We start from the raw sequence: 22,062 nt of genomic DNA on the forward strand, positions 1-22,062 counted from the left end.
ACTTCCGCATGTAGTCTCTTTTTAAATTAGAGAGTGTGTCATTTCCAGAGGTAGCAACTGAATTTATATCCTAATTAAGTTTTCCCAAGGAATTGTTAAACTTGGGGTGTTTTCCCGTAGGCTTTCTATTTTATCAACTAACACATTGTGTGCTCCCAGACCTAAAGAACCAATTAAAATACCCACATAGATCCCTAAGGGAGATAAACAGCTGAATTCCCGTAGATCAATCCTTTGTCACAGGCTAGGCTGAAATTAATAGAGATTCTTAGTTTTATATCTGTTTTTGGTTTGCATTTAAAAAACATTTTGTGAGTCGTCTTTCTAATGTAAACATTTAATTATGAATAAAAACTTGATACTAGGTTGAATACTTCAACTTTTTACAGCTTATTTAATACTGATTGAGTTATTAGATTTTCTTTTTTCACTTATAGTTTATTGGTAGTTTGAAACAGCTCACATATTTGGATGTTTCTAAAAACAATATTGAAATGGTTGAAGAAGGAATTTCAGCATGTGAAAACCTTCAAGACCTCCTATTATCAAGCAATTCACTTCAACAACTGCCTGAGACTATTGGTTAGTATTGCTTTAAATTCATGTAATTCCTTCTGAAGTAAATGGAAGAGTTTCTTCCATGTAAACTCAAATTTTATATACTTGTTACGAGGCAGGAAGGTGCAGTCAGGAGCCAGAGGCAGGTATTGAACCCAGATATTCCAGTGGACAACATGAGCATCTTACGCAGCATCTTAACCACTAGTTCCAAATGCCCTTCCTAAAACTGAATTATTTTGATGAAAAGACCAAAATTTTCATTCTTGGCATCTTCATGATATTTTAAACAAACACCAAAATATATTTTTATGTATTTCTCTGTTTAATTACATAGTTGTTTTAGCTAAGGTACATTTTACAAATCCACCAGCACTCTACTCTGTTCTGATTTAATCAATACTTTTTGCTTTTTAGATTAAAATATATTTTACTGTTTTAGTGTCTCATCTATATAGAATAGTTTGTTTTACACCCATATAAACTACCTTCATCCACTCATTTTTTAAAATCCATTATTTCAGCAAGTTTGTATTGTGTGTATTCTCTGTGCCATACATTGTAGCAGGGCTACAGGAATGAATGACACAGACCAAAACTCCATACTCTGTGAAGCTCACATTTTAGTGGAGGTTAATAGCAGTGTACTGTGTTAAGTGGTGATGTGGGTGTAAATTGAAAATAAAGGGTTAAGGAACAATAGAGTGAATGGGGTAGGGGTAGTGTCTCTTCTAGGTATGTTAATTAGGACACTTCTTTCTAATTCATACATCAAATGTAATGTATATCACATTAACTATTGGTAGACTTCTAATTTTAGCTTAAAAATTGTATATCTTCTCTCAATAGGTTCACTGAAGAATGTAACAACTCTTAAAATAGATGAAAACCAATTAATGTATTTACCAGACTCTATAGGAGGGTAAGCTTTTTGTGAATACACAGAAGATTTTACTTTCATTTCAACATACTATATATATTCAGATATTTGCATAAATGATCTCTGAAGGAAATAAATTTAAGATGCCAGAGACAGAGGAAGAGATTGAGAGAAATATCTTCCATCTGCTGGTCTACTCCCCAAATGGCCAAAGGGCAGGGTTAGGCTGAAACCAACAACCAGGAACTCCATATTGGTCTCCCACATGGGTGGCAGTGGCCCAAGCACTTGAACCATCTGCCACTGCCTTCTCAGGTGCATTAGCCAGAAGCTGTTTTGGAAGCAGAACACCTGGAACTCAAACCGAAACTCCAACATGGGATGCCAATGTGGTATTAACCCTGTACACCACAGTGCTGGCCTCAATCTGTTTATTTTTGGTTAAGTTTAGCTCCGTAAAGTTTCACTAAGGTTTGTTAGCCAAGTTCAAATGTTGGATTATATAAAGAAAAGTTCTTTCGTAATGTCCATTTCCTTTTTAAATTAAAGGTTAATATCAATAGAAGAACTGGATTGTAGTTTCAATGAAGTTGAAGCTTTGCCTTCCTCTATTGGACAACTTACTAACATAAGAACTTTTGCTGCAGATCATAATTACTTACAACAGTTACCACCAGAGGTATTATATTTTAAATTTGTTTTGGATTTTGTCCTTTCATTTTTTTCTAAGTGTCTTTATTATAAGCTATCTTCTGTAATTTCATTAATTTTCTTACTCATTTACTTTTTTTCTGAATATGAGTGTAGCAGGTTATGTTAATTTAGGGTGTTATGTTTTACACCCATATAAACTACCTTCATCCACTCATTTTTTAAAATCCATTATTTCAGCAAGTTTGTATTGTGTGTATTCTCTGTGCCATACATTGTAGCAGAGCTACAGGAATGAATGACACAGACCAAAACTCCATACTCTGTGAAGCTCATTAAGTACTTTCCTTTGTACTTGAAAATTAATCATTAAGGAGGGGAAGAAAAGCATTATTATTTTTATAAACATGAAGCCTACTTTTTATATTTTCTAAAAATGACATTAATCATCTGTTGATTAGCCTAAAGTCCAAATTTGTAACCCCCAAATTTATGTGTGTGTTTTTTTGTTTTTTTGTTTTTTTTTTTCAGATTGGAAACTGGAAAAATGTAACTGTGTTGTTTCTCCATTCTAATAAGCTTGAGCTACTTCCAGAGGAGATGGGTGATATGCAGAAATTAAAAGTCATTAATTTAAGTGACAATAGGTTTGTTGATACTGTATTCATCAATTGGTTTATAGAGTAAAATTAAAGTTTCTTCTAGTGTGTGATAGCATAGCTTATGCTTATTCCATTTTACATATTTATATTTTTAATAGAACGTGCTAATTTTATCTGATGTAATTATCATGCTAGGGTTGTCACTGTTCATTTCAGCTCTACTTAGCCATACAACTTTTATTCTTTCTTTTCTTTTCTTTTTTTTTTTTTTTTTTTTTTTTAAGATTTATTTATTTGAAAGGCAGAGTTAGAGAGGGACAGAGAGAGAGAAGTCTTCCATCTGCTGGTTCACTCCCCAAATGGTCACAGTGACTGGAACTGAGCCTATCTGAGCCTATTAGAATAATGTTTTAATTTAAAACAGAAAATCTTTACTTTTTCTGGAAGTAAAGATACTAATGATGATGATAAAACATTATTTTTACAGTGCTTCTCTGTTTTACTTTCGTGGTATTTTAACCAAGTCTTCAGAACAAGCCTATTAAATAATACAACAGATGTTCCCGTTTTATGAAGAAGTTCAAGACTCAGATTAAGGGTGACTCAGATAGCTTGCATGGTAGAACTTTCATTTAAACTCGGTTTTCTATCTGTTTACTGTTAAATTTTAATTAAAAAGAACCACCGCTTTTTTTAAATAAAATTCTGCCCATATTTCCTACCTCAAACTAGAGCTCTAGGTTCTGACAAATTGCCTTGAAAGATAGACACAGAAGATGATATACATATAAGGTATTCAATAGGGTGCTTTTTAATTTAGCATTTAATGAGTATTTATGTACTTACTCTTATTATCTTAGAATAGGCTTCTTGATTATATAAGTACTAGCTCCAAGATAGAGTAGCACTACAGCTTTTACAACATGCTATCACTGAGTGCTTTTTGTAACAGTTTTCTCTGAATAGAAATGAAAAGCTCAAATCAGTTTTATGAGACATTGCCTAATGTGTCTAAATGTGTTCTTGTCTTTTCTCTAAGGTAAGGACACTCAGCTGTGTTTTTTTTTTTTTTTAACAGATTTCTTTAAAATCATTAAATTATCATTTTCTTGCACGTTGGATTGATTTGAATGAAAAATTCTTTTATGAAATTAATTCTCAAAAACTAAATTATATTTTGTCATATGTTCTATACAAAGACCTTTTTATCCTGGTTTCATATGCAGATTTACAGCATTGTTCAGAAGACCACTAGATTCAGCTCTCATTAATTTTAAAATTTAATTTTTTTATATTTTTCCCTACAGATTAAAGAATCTGCCCTTTAGCTTTACAAAGTTACAGCAGTTGACAGCTATGTGGCTCTCAGATAATCAGGTGGGTATTCTGGTTTTGTAAATTACTAAAATATCATTTATGTTATATAATTAGGCACTCCAATATACATTGGGCCATTTAAGAGCATTTATACACTGGTATACATATAGAATGTATTAAAACATGTATTATGCAGACACTGTGCATAGACTTCATTTTTTTTTTTTTTTTTGCACCAAAATGAACTCATACTAACTTTTTTTAACATATCTGATTGGGATCTAGTTTTGAGACACTAGGAGGGATAAGACATCAGTACGAAAAGAGGGATAAGGTAAAGCTGCCATCTGCAGCTCCAGCATCCCAAGTGGGTGCTGGTTCGAGTCCCAACTATTCCACTTCTATTCAGCTCTCTGCTATGGCCTGGGAAAGCAATGGAAAATGCCCCAAGTGCTTGAGCCCTGCATCTCTGTGGGAGACCCAGAGGAAACTCCAGGCTCCTGGCTTCAGATCAGCCCAGCTCTGGCCGTTGCACTATTTGGGGAGTGAACCAGCAGATAGATCTCTCTCTCTAACTCTCCCTTTCGGAGAGTTATTTTATATATATTTTATATATATATTTTATATATATATATTATATATATATATATTTTATATATTTTAAAGCAAAACGGGGATAAGACCATCAACATGAATTCAGCTATAACTGAAGCAAGGACAAACAGAATGGTGAAATCATTGATGCTCTATGAAAAGTTTCTGGGGACAATAACCTAGAGAAGGAAATCAGCAGTCTAAAAATGGATAACTTGCTTTAAGAAGAGACTAGTCAGTACTGGAGTTGAAGCTCATAGTGACAAACTATCCATATCAATTTGCAAGAAAAAAATTAATTTTTTGTGCAGTAATTGAAGAGGACCAACAATTAACAGCAGAAACAAATATAACCAACTCTATAGATATCTCAGTTGGCTTGGCTTCAACAATTCGAACTGAAAAATTAAAATGGAACAAATTTTCTATTCATTGGTTGTCAGAAGCTCCCCAGTCAGCTGAAGATGAGCAAAGCTGTCAATGGAAATTTTAAATAAGTGATATCAAGATCTTAATGCATTTCCTGTAAGAATTGTAACAGGAGATGAAATATAGCTAAAGCTATATTTATGATAAAGCTATATGCATGATCCTAAAAACAAAGTCCCATCATAGCACTCCTACCAAGAGGTCGAAATGTCCAGTCAATGCCAATACAGATGGGCAGTGTTTTTGGCAACAGTTTTTTGAGATGCTGAGGGCATTTTTCTTGTTGACTTTCTGGAGGGCCAAAAAAATTATAACATCTACTTACTGGAGAGTGTTTTGAGAATGGCTGCAAAATCTTTTAACAGAAAAATGCCAGAGATAAAAGCATTGCTGTAGTGAAGGACTCTTTTTTTTTTTTTTTTTTTTTTTTTTTTGACAGAGTGGACAGTGAGAGAGAGAGACACAGAGAAAGGTCTTCCTTTTGCCGTTGGTTCACCCTCCAGTGGCCGCTGCGGCCGGCGCACCGTGCTGATCAATGGCAGGAGCCAGGTACTTCTCCTGGTCTCCCATGGGGTGCAGGGCCCAAGCACTTGGGCCATCCTCCACTGCACTCCTGGGCCACAGCAGAGAGCTGGCCTGGAAGAGGGGCAACCGGGACAGAATCCGGCGCCCCGACCAGGACTAGAACCCGGTGTGCCGGCACCACAAGGTGGAGGATTAGCCTAGTGAGCTGCGGCGCCGGCCAGCAATGCTCATTTCATTCCTCTTATCAAACAAGCAATTTTGTGAGGGTTTTGAAGGGTATCATTTGGCATTCACCTTCCTTGTAACTTCTATTTGTTTTGTAATATTAAAAAAATCTTTTAAGGACACCTGTTCAGATACTGATGTACAAAAGACTGCATTTACCTGGTTAAATTTCTAGGACTCTCATTTCTTTAGAGATGGACTAAATGGCTGGTTGTCACCACTTAAAATATTGTGTCTTGAGTTTGATGGAACTTAGGTTGAGAAATAAGGTCTATATTTTTGTTTCTATCTTTTAATTCTATTTTCCACAGACCTTTTGAAGTCCCCTTATATATGTAATGAAAGTCTCAGAAAGTAGTTTGGTAATTTTTTAAATTAGGTATAAATCCTGTTGTGTTTGCTTAATTTCTTCTAAATCCATAAAAATATATAGAGATTAGGAAATCACACTTGATACCCCCTGATTTTGTTAGCATTGTCTCATATACTGGTCTTATTTTTTGTGGTGGAACACTTTGAATATACTCAGCAATTTTCCGGATTACCATACATTGTAATTAACATAGTCACCATGCTGTATAATAGCTCTCTTGAACTTACACCTTCTGTCTAAAACAAATTTTGCACCCTTTGACCAGCATACCCCAGTTTACTCTCCATTACACACCATCCCCTGGTAGCTGCCATTTTACTTTATGTTTCTATGAAATTACCTTTTTTTTTAGAATCCATATATAAGTGAGATCGTGGATTATTTGTCTTTCTGCCCTGGTTATTTCACTTAATGTAATGTTCATGGTGTTGCAAATTACAAGACTTCCATCTTCTTACGATCTAAATAATATTCCATATACATACGTGTGTGTGCACTCTCTCTCTCCGTTTAACCATTGATGGGCACTTCAGTGATTTCATATCTTGGTAATTGTCAGTAATGCTGCTTTAAACATGAGAGTCCAGATAGCTCCTTGATATGCATTTCCTTTGGATAAATAATCAGTATTGGGACTGCTAAATCACATGGTAGTTCTGTGTCATTTTTTGAGGAACTTCTAAATTGTTTCCCTAATGACTAATTTATATTCTTATCATTGGTGTGCTGGAGTTCCTCATAAACTTTTTAAAATAAAATATCAAGTTTTAACTTAAAAGCATACTGTGAGGGCCAGCGCTGTGGCTCAGTGGGTTAACACCCTGTTCTGAGATGCAGGTATCCCATATGGGCGCTGGTTCTAGTCCTCAATGCTCCTCTTCCAATCCAGCTCTCTGCTATGGCCTGGGATAGTAGTAGGGGATGTCCCAGGTCTTTGGGTCCCTGCACCCACGTGGGAGACCCGGAAGAAGCTCCTGGCTCCTGGCCTTGGATTGGTGTAGCTCCGGCCATTGAGGCCATCTGGGAAGTGAACCAGTGGATGGAAGACCTCTCTGTCTACCTCTCTCTGTGACTCTGTCTATCGAATAAATAAAATAAATCTTAAAAAAAAAAAAAGAACAAAACAAAAATAAAGCATACCATTTGATTTTGAGCAACTTTATAATTATCTAAAGATGTATTTCTCAGGGTTTGTATATACTGTTCTCATATGATACTCTCTCATATGATACTCATTTGATCATAGGCAAATTTACTATATTATATATATATATATATATTATATAATTCTTATGGATTATATTAACAGCCCAGGAATTGTTGCCATGGTAAATAAATCGAGTTATCTGCTTTTAAAGATTCTCCAGTCTTTTGAACTGGAGACCTCTTTCCCACCTAATTGTTACTAAGGTCCTAAAATCCTTACGTTGATCTCAGTATTTGGTTGTGAATCAACCAATATTTACCTGCTTTTCAAATATGGCATGAAAATATTAAAATGATAAAGTATTTGCTTTTATTAGAACGTGAGTACTGCTAATTAGTTTATTATGTGTTGGATTTTTAACTTATTTCTCTTATTAAAAATTTAAATGTGAAATTTTGCAGCTGAATTGAGAAAACATTTGTTAGACCCTTTCTTAAGCCACTTTCTAACTAAAGTGTGAATGAAGCATAGGTCCTGATATTTGGGGACTCAGACTAAATTACTATGGTATCACTTTTGCAGATAAGTTAAAGCTGACAAATTATGCCAGCTGGCTCATTTTAGTGAAATTGACAAGTCTTTGCTGTAATTTCTTCATATTTAGTGTTCTGTCATTTTCTCCCTACTTTCCCCTTGTTAGTTATTTTAAAACAGAAATTGGTAAGATCTTTGTTTCTCGAAGTTTGACATAGTATTTAGTAAAACTTACTTTAGTAAACTTACTTTAGTAAGTTACTTACTTTGGTAAAACTTACATCAGTTGTACCTGATGACCTTTATTGTAAGAAGCCTTAATTATTCTGTAAAAGAACAAAGTGTAGGAGTGAAAGTATACAAAAGAACTTGGGATATGAATCATGGAAGTAAGTTGATCTCCTGACTTATGTAGGACAGTACTTGCAGTAATTTGAGTCTCCAGAGGCATGAGCAGAACAGTTATTTATTCTTTCATTCATTATTTATTTTTTATTTTTGACAGGCAGAGTGGACAGTGAGAGAGAGAGACAGAGAGAAAGGTCTTCCTTTGCCGTTGGAACACCCTCCAATGGCCGCCACTGCCGGCACACCGCGCTGATCCGAAGGCAGGAGCCAGGTGCTTCTCCTGGTCTCCCATGTGGGTGCAGGGCCCAAGCACTTGGGCCATCCTCCACTGCACTCCCGGGCCACAGCAGAGAGCTGGCCTGGAAGAGGGGCAACCGGGACAGAATCTGGTGCTCCGACCAGGACTAGAACCCGGTGTGCCAGCGCCGCAAGGCGGAGGATTAGCCAGCCTATTGAGCCGCGGTGCCGGCCTCTTTCATTCAGTTTTGATTCTCAAGAACCATTGTTGAACATCTGCTGTGTGCCCAGCAGTCTAAGGTGAGGGAAACAGTGATATTTAGAAAGATACTTAAATGCAGTGTGGTGAAATACTTAATAGGATTAGGCTTTGAGATCCCAAATAAAGAGGATAACTGGAGCATGTTTTCTAGACAAGGAAGTGCCTGCACTGCCTGAATGAACTCTGAAAGAGAAATAAGACAAACAAAGGACAACAGTGCTTTGACTAGAAGGCATATCAAGAGCCTGAGCATTTAGTTGCAATGCAGCCTAGTATTTTTAATCGGTGTACAAGTAGTTCATTGTGATTAGACATACTCTGTGAAACGGAAGAGATAGGAAATGCCACAAAGGCATACAAAGACCAGTTTATGGAGAACCTTGTATGCCATACAAAGGAATTTATATTGTACTTCAAGGATGGCAAGTAGATTATTTTTATGTTGTATGTCAGTGCTGACCCATTTATTGATGGCTCCTGATAATTGTGTTGAAGAGTCTTAGCGCATTCAAGCTCAGTGGAAAATTGCTTTGATTTAAGATGTTCATGTTATCTCTTGTATAATAGGATACTTTGGAGAGTTAAAGAGATTTTATTGATAATTATGCCTGAACAACATGTATGAAATGTGTCTGTGTATAGCAAATTGGGCATTTGGTCATTCTATGTGTGATCAGTTATTTATATCTGCCATGAGTATAAGTAATGAAGAGGTAATCCTTACGAGAATATAGCATATGGGAACCAGTGTAACATTTGTAAAGGCAAATTGTGTGGTCACATTGCTGTTTTAGAAAGGCCATTTTGGCCACGTTGTGAAAGATGCACTTCATAGGGGTGATGCTGAAGCATGAAGGCTTGACTGAATTGTAGGATGTTGCCAGCACTGTAGGAGGCAGAAAATGTTGTCTTGAACTAAAGTAATGGATAGCAGGGCCAGAGAAGAGCCAGGTGTTTTTAAGGAATAGTTTAAAAGGTCTCGTCAGTAAAAGGTGAATAATGCATGTATGTGGGAAGAAAGAGAAGTAGCAGAAAGGTGAGTAGCAGAAAATTGGCTTGAGTAGCTAAGGTAGTTCTTCTATTAACAAGAAAAGGAATCACAAGGAAAAGAAATGTTTATGGGAAGACGTTGACTCTATTTAAGCATATTGAGTAACAAGTATCTTTGTTATATCCAAATATATAAGTATAGAACCAGCTGGTGGTTGTGTGAATCCCCGGGTTTATTTCAGGCTAGGGTTTCTGTACTGCTGCTTTCTCTTTTAATTTCTGACCCTCAGAAATTTCTCAAAATTGCTTCTGGTGACGTAATTTCCTTTTTTCTAATACTGTTTAGACTATTTGCTTATTTTAAAACTTTCTTGACCTTAAGATTGGTAACATGGAATTTGTTTAGTCCATTATCCTTTTCTTTTTTTAATTTAATTGAAAGGCAGAGTAATTGAGAGGGAGGGAAAAACAGAGAGAAAGCCATCTTCCATCACCCCCTAAATGGCTACAATAGACAGGGCTGGGCCAAGAGAAAACCAGGAATTTTTTAGAACTCCGTGTACGTCTCCCACCTTAAAGACAGGGATCCAAGCACTTGGGCCATCTACTGCTGCTTTGCCAAATCTATAACCAGCATGGGTTAGATGACAAGTAACAGATAAATTAGTATTTAGGTGCAAGTTAAGCAAGGATCTCTTAATGTAAGAGAGCATTTTTATAGACCATTGGAAGGTAGTTGTGCTACTTGTAGCCATTCTTAATCCTCTGTTACTTTAGGGGATACTTTAAAAGTAGTTATCTTCAGAATACAATTTAAGAATTGTAGAATGACTTTTAGGCAACATTGAGTGTTATATTGAAGTACTGTTGGTATCATTTATGTACTTGTACTTACCAGCTGTGTCATATTGAGAAAACAGAATTGGGATGATTCTGGGCTACAGCTTTGCCATGTCATATGCAAGAGGAAGATATAGTAGATCTTGATTAATGTCAGTGTTTGAAATGGTGTGGTACAAAAATGGAAGCGAAGAAAGGAGCAAAGGATGAGGAAAATGTTGAAAGATCAAGGGGCTAACAATCAGGTGAACAGCAAGTATTGTGGCAGTACTGGAGTGGGAGAGCTACTTAGTGTCTATCACCATATTCTGCTGGTTGTCCCTTTAAAAGGCAAAAAAAATTGCTTTAAGGAATACAGCTTCATACATTTAATAAATACATTTAGGAACATAGTGATTCTTCTCCCCCACTTCCCTCCTTCCCACACGCCCACTTTTCTTTCTCCTCCTTCTTCCTTTCCCATTCTTATTTTTTACAGAGATCAATTTTCAGTTAATTTTATACTCATTAGATTAACCCTACACTAAGTCGAGTTCACCGAATAGTATGAAGAAAAAAGAACAAAAACAAACAAACAAGAAAAACATTGTTCCTTGACAATCAGGGAAAGGGGTGTTCAAAATCATTGCATCTCAAGGTGTCAGTTTTGCTTCTATAGATTACATTTTAAATAATATATTACCACAAACCAGAGAGACCATATGGTATTTGTTTCTTGTGACTGGCTTATTTCATTAAGTACTAAGTATAATGGTTTTAAATGTATCCATTTTGTTGCAAATGACAGGACTTGTTTTAAAGATTTATTTATTTATTTGGAAGATGGAATTACAGAGAGGCAGATCTTCCATTCTGCTGGTTCACTCCCCAAATGGCCGGAACTGTGCCTGTCCAAAGCCAGGAGCCAGGAGCTTCTTCTGGGTCTCCTACGTGGGTGCAGGGGCCCAAACACTTGGGCCATCTTCCACTGCTTTCCCAGGCCGTAGCAGAGAGCTGGATCAGAAATAGAGCAGCTGGGACTCGAACCAGCACCCACTTCGGATGCAGGCAGTGCCTTACCCGCTACGCCATGCCTCAAGGACGTTGAATTTTATCAAAAGCTATCTCTGCATCTGTTGAGAGAATCATATGGTTTTTGGTCTTCAGTTTGTTAATGTGTTGTATCACATTTATGAATTTGCAAATGTTGAACCATCCCTGCATACCTGGAATAAATCCCATTTGGTCTGAGTGGATGATCCCTCTAATGTGTTGTTGGATTTGATTGGCTAATACTTTGGTGATGATTTTTGCATCTATGTTTATCAGGGCACTTGGTCTTTAGTTCTCTTTCTCTGTCATATCTTTCTCTGGCCTAGGAATTAAGATGATGCAGACTTCATAGAAGGAGTTTGGGAGGATTCCTTCCATTTCAATTATTTCGAATAGCTTGAGAAGAATTGGAATTAGTTCTTGAAATGTCTGTCAGAATTCAGCAGTGAAGCCTTCAGGAACTGTGCTTTTCTTTTTTGGAAGGGTCTTTATTGCTGATTCAATCTCTGTCTTGTTTATTGATCTGTTTAGGTATTCTTTGTCTTTGTGAACTAATTTTGGTAGATTGTATGTGTCCAGGAATCAATCCATTTTGGGGGGGTTTCCCAATTGTTGGCATACAGCTCTTTGTAGTAATTCCTGATGATTCCTTTTATTTTGGTGGTATCTGTTAAATTTCCATTTTCATCTCTGATTTTATTGATTTTGGTCTTCTCCCTCTCTTTTTTTTTATTTTTTTGGTTGGTTCAATGATGTGTCAATTTTGTTTATTTTTTCAAAAATCTAGATCTTCATTTCATTGATCTTCTGTATTTTTTGTTTCAATTTTATTTATTTATTCCTTAATTTTAATTATTTTTTTCCTACTACTGATTTGGGGTTTAGTTTGTTGTTTTTTTCCTAGGTCCTTGAGGTACATTGACAGCTCATTTATTTGGTAACTTTCTAGTTTTTTTTTTTTTTTCTTTTTTTTTTACAGGCAGAGTGGACAGTGAGAGAGAGACAGAGAGAAAGGTCTTCCTTTTGCCATTGGTTCACCCTCCAATGGCCACCACGGCCGGCGCACCGTGCTGATCTCAAGGCAGGAGCCAGGTGCTTATCCTGGTCTCCCATGGGGTGCAGGGCCCAAGCACTTGGGCCATCCTCCACTGCCTTCCCTGGCCACAGCAGAGAGCTGGCCTGGAAGAGGGACACCCGGGACAGAATCCGGCACCCCAACCGGGACTAGAACCCAGAGTGCCGGTGCCGCTAGGTGGAGGAATAGCCTATTGAGCCGCGGCGCAGACCAGCTTTCTAGTTTCTTGATGTAGGCACTAATTACTATAAACTTCCCTCTTAACACTGCTTTTGCTGTATACAGTATGTTTCTTTAAGGCATTTCTTCTGCCAGTCGCCTTGTATGTTGGAGGTCCTCCTGGTGTTCTAGGATCTACTGTAATTTCTTTATGCTTTCTCCCAAAATTATCTATATCCTCATTGTTCCTAACAGTATCTTCAGCCATTTCTGTGCCTGAACTTCACATTCATTATGGCTCATTGCCACCTACATGTCTGAAATTCAACCAGCCCAAACTTGTGCCCCAAATATTTTTCTATTCCTCATAGTGGTGGACTCTTCAGCTCAGTGAAAAGTATTTGGTGTTAATTGCTGTTTTCTGTGTACTTCAGCCCAATTCATTGCCAAGTTCTATTGAAAATCTTCAGTATCTCTAATCTTTATGTGCTTTGCTTTATTCCTACAGCCACTTCCCTTAAGTGCTGCCCATAGTCCTGTTTGACTTAGACTTACGCTTTCCAGTAGAGTAGCCGCTAGTATCATGGGATTGGACCAAAGTGAGATGTGGTATAAGTGTAAAATATACACTGAGCATTTATAGTTTTCTACAAATATAAATTACCACATTCATCGTTTTTTTTATTTTGGATTACCTGGTAAATTATATTTTGAATGTGTATTAAATTAAATTTAATGCATTATAAAAATTACTTTCTTTTTTGCCTTTTAAAGAAGTGCAGTTACTAGAAAATTGGAAATTTTGTTTGGTTCTCATGATACATACAGTTCTGTGATACATAGTTCTGTAACATATAGTTGGACAGTGCTGAGACTACCTGAGACTACTAAGATGGCTTTTTTTTTTTTTCCCTGACAGGCAGAGTTAGAGACAGAAAAAAGTCTTCCTTCCATTGGTTCACCCCCCAAATGGCTGCTACAGCCGGCGTGCTTTGCTGATCTGAAGCCAGGAGCCAGGTGCCTCCTCCTGGTCTGCCATGCACGTGTCGGGCCCAAGCACTTGAGCCATCCTCCACTGCCCTCCCAGGCCACAGCAGAGAGCTGGACTGGAAGAGGAGCAACCGGGACTAGAACCCGGGGTGCCGGCGCTGCAGGCGGAAGACTAGCCAAGTGAGCCGCGGCGCTGGCCTAAGATGGCTTTCTGATAGGTCTTCATGTCCACTATTGCCATCATTTTCAATACTTTGTCATGTGAATTCCATTCTGAACCACACTATATCTCAGTCCTTTAGTTGCATCTTAATACCATGCTAACTTCACGCCTTTTCATGGGGCAGGCATTTGGCTCAATGTTGAAGAGGTTACCTGAGAGGTCTGCATCTTATGTTGGAATACCTGATTTATTAGAGTCCTGCATCTGTTCTGTACTCCTTCTTCCTGCTTATGTACATCCTGGGAGGCAGGAGGTGATGGCTCAATAGTTGTGTCCCTGCCACCCACAAATAAGTAAAATAATTTTTTTTGAGAGTCAAGAATAGAGGTGGGGGCTGGTGCTGTGGCACAATAGGGTAAACCTCTGCTTGCAATGCTGACATCCTGTATGGGCACCGGTTCTAGTCCCGGTTGCTCTTCTTCTGATTCAGCTCTTTGCTGTGGCCTGGGAAAGCAGTAGAAGATGGCCTAAGTGCTTGGATCCCTGCGCCTACGTGGAAGACACACAGGAAGCTCCTGGCTACTACTGGCTTCGGATTGGCTCATCTCTGACCGTTGCAGCAGTTTGGGGAGTGAACCAGCAGATGGAAGACCTTTCTCTCTGTCCGTCCCTCCCTCTCTGTTAACTTTACCTTTCAAATAGATAAATACCTATCAAATAGATAAAAGAATAGAGGTTAAAATTATCTTACCTGAAATACTTGAGTCCATAGTATTTTGGGTTTGGGAATTTTTGCATATACATATTAAGGTATTTTAGGGATAGGACAGAGGTCTTGGCACCAAATTCATTTATGTTTAAACATACTTTATACATGTAGCTTGAAGGCAATTTTATGCAGAATTTTTGGTGTACCTTGAATTTTAGCTTCATTTCCATCACATAAGGTCTGGTGTGGAATTTTCAATTTGTTGCACTGTGTTGGTGCTCAAAAAGCTTCAGATTTTAGGGCATTTTAGATTTTTGGATTAGAAATTCTCAATCTTTAAATGATTAGATTAGTGAATGGTGGGAGAGATGGGTGAGTATAGATACAAGGGTTATATGCCTCAAAAGGAATTTGAACTTGAGGTTGGCTGGCGCCGCGGCTCAATAGGCTAATCCTCCGCCTGCGGTGTCGGCACACCGGGTTCTAGTCCCAGTTGGGGCGCCGGATTCTGTCCCAGTTGCTCCTCTTCCAGTTCAGCTCTCTGCTGTGGCCCAGGAGTGCAGTGGAGGATGGCCCAGGTCCTTGGGCCCTGCACCCGCGTGGGAGACCAGGAGAGGTACCTGGCTCCTGGCTCCAGATCGGCGCGGTGCGCCGGCCGTGGCGGCCATTGGAGGGTGAACCAACGGCAAAGGAAGACCTTTCTCTCAGTCTCTCTCTCTCACTGAACACTCTGCCTATCAAAAAAATAAAAAATAAAAAAAATAAATTTGAGGTTAGAGAAGTAATGCTCTCACAACATTGTAAGTACTACCCCCACCTGGAGAGAGTGAACGAGATGTAGGAGAATAGCCAACTTGTGTTTGAAGCTTTGGGGAAGAACTGTTTTGGGAAAAGAGTAGAGTTACAACTTTCATTGTGGAAGTAAAGGAAAACATGCTCACAAGTTTGGATGCTCGATAGTTTGCTGCAGAACAAAGAGAGGGCACAGAGAAAATGGAAAATGTTCAAATAGGATTGAGTTCCAGTCTCCTGGCTTCATTCTGGCCCATCTGTAGCTGTTGCAGGCATTTAGGCAGTGAACCAACAGTTGAAAGATCTGTCTCTTTCTCTCTCTTTTGTTATATATGATTTTCAAATAAAAGACAGTAATTGGAATTTTTTAAAAAAAGCAACAGTGAATAATGGGTTGGAATTAACTAGCTAGACGGTTATCACAGGTGTAGGTCCAAAGAATTAATTTATAGGGTGGCATAAGAGGGGAGGATTGGGAGTTTGGAATCAGTGTTTTGTTGTTGTTGTTGTTGTTGTTGTTGTTTTTGTGGGACTCTAAGTAACTAGATTGGTATTTGTTAACTAGCAAGGGAAAAATTCTTAAGAAAAAATGAGGTCCAAAATTACCTGGGTGATGTGACACTTGGTGTCATTAATGGAGTCAGGAGACATGAGGGGATTTGTTTTAAGCACTCATTGTTTAGCTGCTAACCAGAATAAATCTTTACACAGCTAGACTAAATCTTCCAGATGATTTTTCTAAAATACTTTTTGCAAAGGGAAATATTAAGAGTACAAAATAACAGAAAATGAAAAGGCTTATTTTACAGCTTTATTAAATGAATGTGATAATAATTATTAGACTGTGATGTGCTTAGTGTATGAAATCTTTTAAGCTAATAGTATTTCAATGATAATTGCAATACAAAATAAATTTGTTTTGAACTAAAAGCTACTTTTTTAATTTGGATCTTTCTGTCATTCAAAAAATTTTAATATGTCTTCTCATTGACATGTAGAAATAACACATTTATGGTATACATTGTGGTATTTCATTATTTACAATAATTAAAGATTAGATCAAAGCCATTATATCTGTCTCCTCAGACATGTATCTGTGAGAACATTCAGAATCCTCTCTGTTAACCATTTTTAAATATTCAATTGTTACTCTGCTGTGCTGTTGCACATTAGGGATTATTCCTCCAAGTTAAGTCAGTGCTTAAAGTGTTGTCATGTACATTTAAATTTGTTATTGTCACCTGCACATTGATACTTATTTAGAGGAATTGCTGGATATGCATTTGCTTTAGGGTTGATGAACATTAAACATTTATTTTCTCTCCCTAGTCCAAACCCCTGATACCTCTTCAAAAAGAAACTGATTCAGAGACTCAGAAAATGGTGCTTACTAACTACATGTTCCCTCAGCAGCCAAGGACTGAGGATGGTAGGAACTTACGAATTTTTTTTCTTTTCAGAAACAAATACTGAGTAAAGCAAAGGTATGAAGCAAATTTTAAGTCTCAGAAATTTAATAGATGGGCGGAACTCTGAAGAATTGATAAAAATGTTCTCTTAAACTTCATTATAGATTTTTATATTAAAAATCACTCAGTTGTAACTGAAAAAATGGATGTTAAGTTTTACATAATTGGAACTCAGCTGTATGTTAAAAATGCATGTTAAGTTTTGCATAAAATCAGGAAATGTTTCACTCACTCCTGTGATAAACTTCAACTATCCTTGGATTTCTACATTAGATCAGGATAATTTGTAGAACTCTGGCAATAAATGTTATTTATAAGTTCTTTCATATATTTTATCCAATAAAAGAATTACTGTTGGCCACTAATTTTTTTTGTGGTTTATGATGTGAAGAGTAGGAACCAAATTATTTCTGATATAGTAGTCTGTGCGTATGTGTAATATTTAGAACATTTATTGTTTTATATTTAAAATATAATTTTTATTTATTTTCCTGAAACAGTGAAAATCTATTGTCTATACATTAACTATTAAGGTATTAAAAAACTGAAAAATACAAATTATTTATTTTTGACAGGTAGAGTTATAGACAGTGAGAAAGAGAGAGAGAGAGAGAGAGAGAGAGAGAGAGAAAGGTCTTCCTTCCATTGGTTCACTTCCCAAATGGCCGCTGCAGCCGGCGCTGCACCGATCCAAAGCCAGGAGCCAGGTACTTCCTCCTGGTCTCCCATGCGGGTGCAGAGGCCCAAGGACTTGGGCCATCTTCTACTTCTTTCCCAGGTCATAGCAGAGAGCTGGATTGGAAGAGGGGTAGCCGTTACTCGAACCGGCACCGATGTGGGATGCTGGCGCCACAGGTGGAGGATTAACCTACTGCGCCACAGTGCCAGCCCCTGAAAAATGCAAATTAATCATTGATTTTAATTTCTAATATATCATGAGCAAGTTTAACAAGTTACTTAGCTCCAGTTTCCCTGTTTTCTCTAATTAAAGAATTTTTAATTGTTCTTTTTTTTTTTGTAATTGACACATAGTAATTGTGCATATTTGTGACATTTTAAGATATATATATATACACACACACATAATATATAAAGATCAGCCGCCGGCGCCGTGGCTCAATAGGCTAATCCTCCGCCTGTGGCACCAGCACACTGGGTTCTAGTCCCGGTTGGGGCGCTGGATTCTGTCCTGGTTGCCCCTCTTCCAGGCCAGCTCTCTGCTGTGGCCAGGGAGGGCAGTGGAGGATGGCCCAAGTACTTGGGCCCTGCACCCGCATGGGAGACCAGGAGAGGCACCTGGCTCCTGGCTTCGGATCAGCGCGATGTGCCGGCCGTGGCAGCCACTGGAGGGTGAACCAACGGCAAAAGGAAGACCTTTCTCTCTGTCTCTCTCTCTCACTGTCCACTCTGCCTGTAAAAAAAAAAAAAAACCAACTAATATTCATTTTGGCCAAGAATGCACAGAAAGATGTATTCTTATATACTATTGGTGGAAGTACAAATTGGCTTTGGCTCAGCATGGTGCGCTGACTGCGGCGACCATTGGAGGGTGAACCAACGGTAAAGGAAGACCTTTGTCTCTCTCTCTCTCTCTCTCACTGTCCATTCTGCCTGTAAAAAAAAAAAAAAAAAAAAAAGATCCGATCAGGGCATCTTCAGATCAGTCACCTCAGATATGTATGTTTGAGAACATTCAAAATCCTGTTACTGGGAGCCGGCGCTGTTGTGCGACAGGTAAAGCCACTCTCTGCAGTGCTGGCATCCCATATGGGCACTGGTTCAAGACCTAGCTGCTCCACTTCTTACCCAGCTCTCTGCTATGGTTTGGGAAAGCAGTGGAAGATGGCTCAAGTCCTTGAGCCCCTGCACCCATGTGGGAGACCCAAAAGAAGCTCCTAGCTCCTAGCTTCAGATCGACCTAGCTCCGGCCATTGTGGCCATTTGAGGAGTTAACCAGTGGGTAGAAGATCCCTCTCTCTCTGCCTCTGCCTCACTGCCTCTCTGTAACTCTGCCTTTCAAATAAATAAATAATTCTTTTAAAAAAAAATCCTATCACTAAAAAAACCCTATTACTTTCTATTAAAGTTGTTATTGTTTTAAACTATGGTTATTATACTGTGCTTTTTTTTTTTTTGTTTTTTTGAAGATTGGTTTATTTATTTGAAAGGCAGAAATAGAGAAAGAGACAAACAGAGAATGTGAGATCTTCGATCCACTGGTTCACTCCCCAAATGGCCACAATGGCCGGAGTGGGCCAGACCAAAACCAGAAGCTTCTTCCAGGTTTCCCACTTGGGTGCAGAGGCCCAAGTACTTAGACTATCTTCTGCTGCTTTCTCAGGTGCATTAGCAGGGAGCTGGATTGGAAGTGAAGCAGCTGGGACTTGAACCAGTGACCAAATGGGATTCTGACACCGCAGGCAGAGGCTTAACCTTCTGTGCCACAGTGCCGGCCCCAAAACTGTGCTGTTGAATTATTAGGAGTTACTTCTCCTGTGTAGTTGCATCTCTATACCTGTTAACTATGCTTTCTCTATCCTATTTTCTCCCATACCCTTCTCAGGTTCTAGTAAACACAGATGTATTCTTAAATATTTTGAGTTCAACTTTGTACATTCCACATGTGAGAGCATGCATTAGTTGTCTTTTTGTGCCTGTGTTTTTTCAGGTAATGAAATGTCCTGTAGTTCCAATTATGTTGGTACAAATGACAGGACTTCAAGGACTTCATCCTTTTTTATAGCTGAGTAGTAATGCACAGTTTCATTACTCATTCTTCTGTACAGACATCTAGATCAATTCCCTTTATTGGCTAGTATGAATAGTGCTGCAGTAAATATGCAAATACAGATGTCCTTTAAGTATACCGGTTTCATTTCCTTTGCATGTATTCCCAGTATTGGGATTTCTGGGTAGATGATAGGTAGTTCTTTTTTTTAGTTTTTTGAGAAAACTGCATACACTTCTCTATAATGGTTGTACTTATTTATATATATATATATTTTTAAGATTTTATTGATTTATTTGAGAGGTAGAGTTATAGACAGTGAGAGGGAGAGACAGAGAAAGGTCTTCCTTCCGTTGGTTCACTCCCCAAATGGCTGCAATGGCCGGAGCTGCCCCAATCCGAAGCCAGGAGCCAGGTGCTTCTTCCCGGTCTCCCACGCAGGTACAGGGGCCCAAGCACTGGGCCATCTTCTACTGATTTCCCAGGCCATAGCAGAGAGCTGGATTGGAAGATGAGCAGCCGAGACTAGAACCAGTGCCTGTATGGGATGCCAGCGCCAGAGGCAGAAGATTAACCTACTATGCCACGGCATCAGCCCCACTAATTTATATTCTAACCAACATTATATAACGGTTCTCTTTTCCACTTCCTTGATGGCAATTCTTTTTTTTTTTTTCTTTTTTTTTTATTGAGGTGGATATTATGGTGCTTTAAATTAAGCTGCTGTGGGGCTGGCACTGTGGCTTAGCAGGAAAAAGCCACTGCCTGCAGTGCAGCATCCCATATGGGCACCAGTTCAAGTCCCGGCTGCTCCACTTCCTATCTAGCTCTTTGCCATAGCCCGGGAAAGCAGTCCATGTGGGAGACCCGGAAGAAGGTCCTGGCTCCTGGCTTCGGATTGGCACAGCTCTGGCTGTTACAGCCAATTGCAGAGTGAAACAGTGCATGGTTAAGACCTCTCTCTTTCTCCCTCTCTTTTTCTTTCTTTGTAACTCTGACCTTCGAATAAATAAATATTTAAAAAAAAATTAAGCTGCTGCTTGGGACTTCCACATCTCATATTGGAGAGCCAGTCCTAGTCCCTTCTGTTCCACTTCAGTCTAGCTTCTTTTTTTTTAAGATTTATTTATTTATTTGAAAGTCAAAGTTACACAGAGGGAGAAGGAGAGGAGAGGCAGAGAAAGAGGTCTTCATCCAATGGTTCACTCCCCAGTTGGCCGCAACAGCTGGAGCTACACAGATCTGAAGCCTGGAGCTGGAAATTCTTCCAGGTCTCCCACGCTGGTGCAAGAGCCCAAGGACTTGGGCCTTATTCTACTGCTCCCAGGCCATATCACAGAGCGAGATCAGAAGTGGAGCAGCCGGGACTCAAACCGGCACCCATATTGGGTGCTGGCGCTGCAGGCAGTGGCTTTACTCGCTGAGCCACAGCGCTAGCCCCTCTAGCTTCTTGATAATGCTTCCTGGGAGGTAGCAGATGATGGCTCAACTTCTTGGGCCCCTGCCCATTGACATTGGCAATCTGTTTGGAGTTTTTTGCTCCTAACTTTGGCCTATCCCAGCCCTGGCTGTTTTGAGAATTTGGGGAGTAGTCCAGTGGGTAGAAAGTATTTCTTTCTCGCTTTCACTCTTCCTTTCAAATAAATAAGTAAATCTTCTAAAAAGTATTTTTGTATGTGTGTATGCATGTACGTATGTGAGAGAGAGTGCTCCTGTCTGCTGATTTACTTTCCAAATACTGTGGTCAAGGCTCTTAGGTAGGACTGATGCCAGGAAGCAGAAACTCAGTCAAGGTCTCCAATCTGGGTGGCAGAAACCCAATTACCTCAACCATCACCTCTGCCCCCCAGGATTTAAATTAGCAGAAAGCTGGAATCTGGAGCCAAAGGCAAGAATCAATCCTAGGTATTCCAGAGCAGGACCCAGAGGTCTTACCTGGTATGTTGATCACTGGGCTCCACACCCATCGCTATTTCTTATCTCTACAATAACAGCCATTCTCACTGAGGTAAGCCAGCGTCTTACTCACTAGGCTAAACACTCCTACTTTTTTTGCCTTTTTGGTGATAGCTGTTCTAACTGGGAAGAGGTGATAGTAGATGGTGGTTTTGATCTACATTTCCTTGACTGATGTTGAGCATTTTATCACATACTGGCCATTGTATATCCTCCTTTGAAAAATGTCTACTCAGATCATTTGCCCATTTTTAAAGTAAGATTATTTCGTGATTTTGCTCTTGCAGCTTTTGAATTCTTTATATATCCTTGTCAGGTAAATAGTTTACAGATATATTCTCCCATTCTGTGGGTTGTACCTTCACTCTGCTGTTTGCTTTGCTGTTCAGAAACTTTTTGGTTTATCTCATTTTTCTGTTTTTCATTTTGGTGCCTGAGTAGTTAGGTTATATCCAAAAATTCTTTGCCTAGAGTAAT

At 38.7% G+C, this 22,062-nt stretch overlaps 1 protein-coding gene across 50 annotated transcripts in view; it reads left to right on the forward strand.

Moving 5' to 3' along the window:
• The window catches only part of ERBIN (erbb2 interacting protein), a 133,737-nt gene that overhangs the window by 70,347 nt on the left and 41,328 nt on the right, over positions 1 to 22,062 (forward strand). For all 50 annotated transcript variants that reach the window (XM_051853685.3, XM_070056775.2, XM_070056778.2 and 47 more), the window contains 6 exons: positions 438 to 582; positions 1,408 to 1,480; positions 1,988 to 2,117; positions 2,621 to 2,736; positions 3,999 to 4,068; positions 16,762 to 16,861. In XM_051853685.3, the coding sequence (XP_051709645.3) occupies positions 438 to 582; positions 1,408 to 1,480; positions 1,988 to 2,117; positions 2,621 to 2,736; positions 3,999 to 4,068; positions 16,762 to 16,861 (634 nt within the window). The remainder of the gene's footprint in view (positions 1 to 437; positions 583 to 1,407; positions 1,481 to 1,987; positions 2,118 to 2,620; positions 2,737 to 3,998; positions 4,069 to 16,761; positions 16,862 to 22,062) is intronic.

Source organism: Oryctolagus cuniculus, chromosome 14 (assembly GCF_051225735.1).
Source record: "Oryctolagus cuniculus isolate XC-2025 breed Fujian yellow rabbit chromosome 14, ASM5122573v1, whole genome shotgun sequence".
Lineage (NCBI taxonomy): Eukaryota > Metazoa > Chordata > Mammalia > Lagomorpha > Leporidae > Oryctolagus > Oryctolagus cuniculus.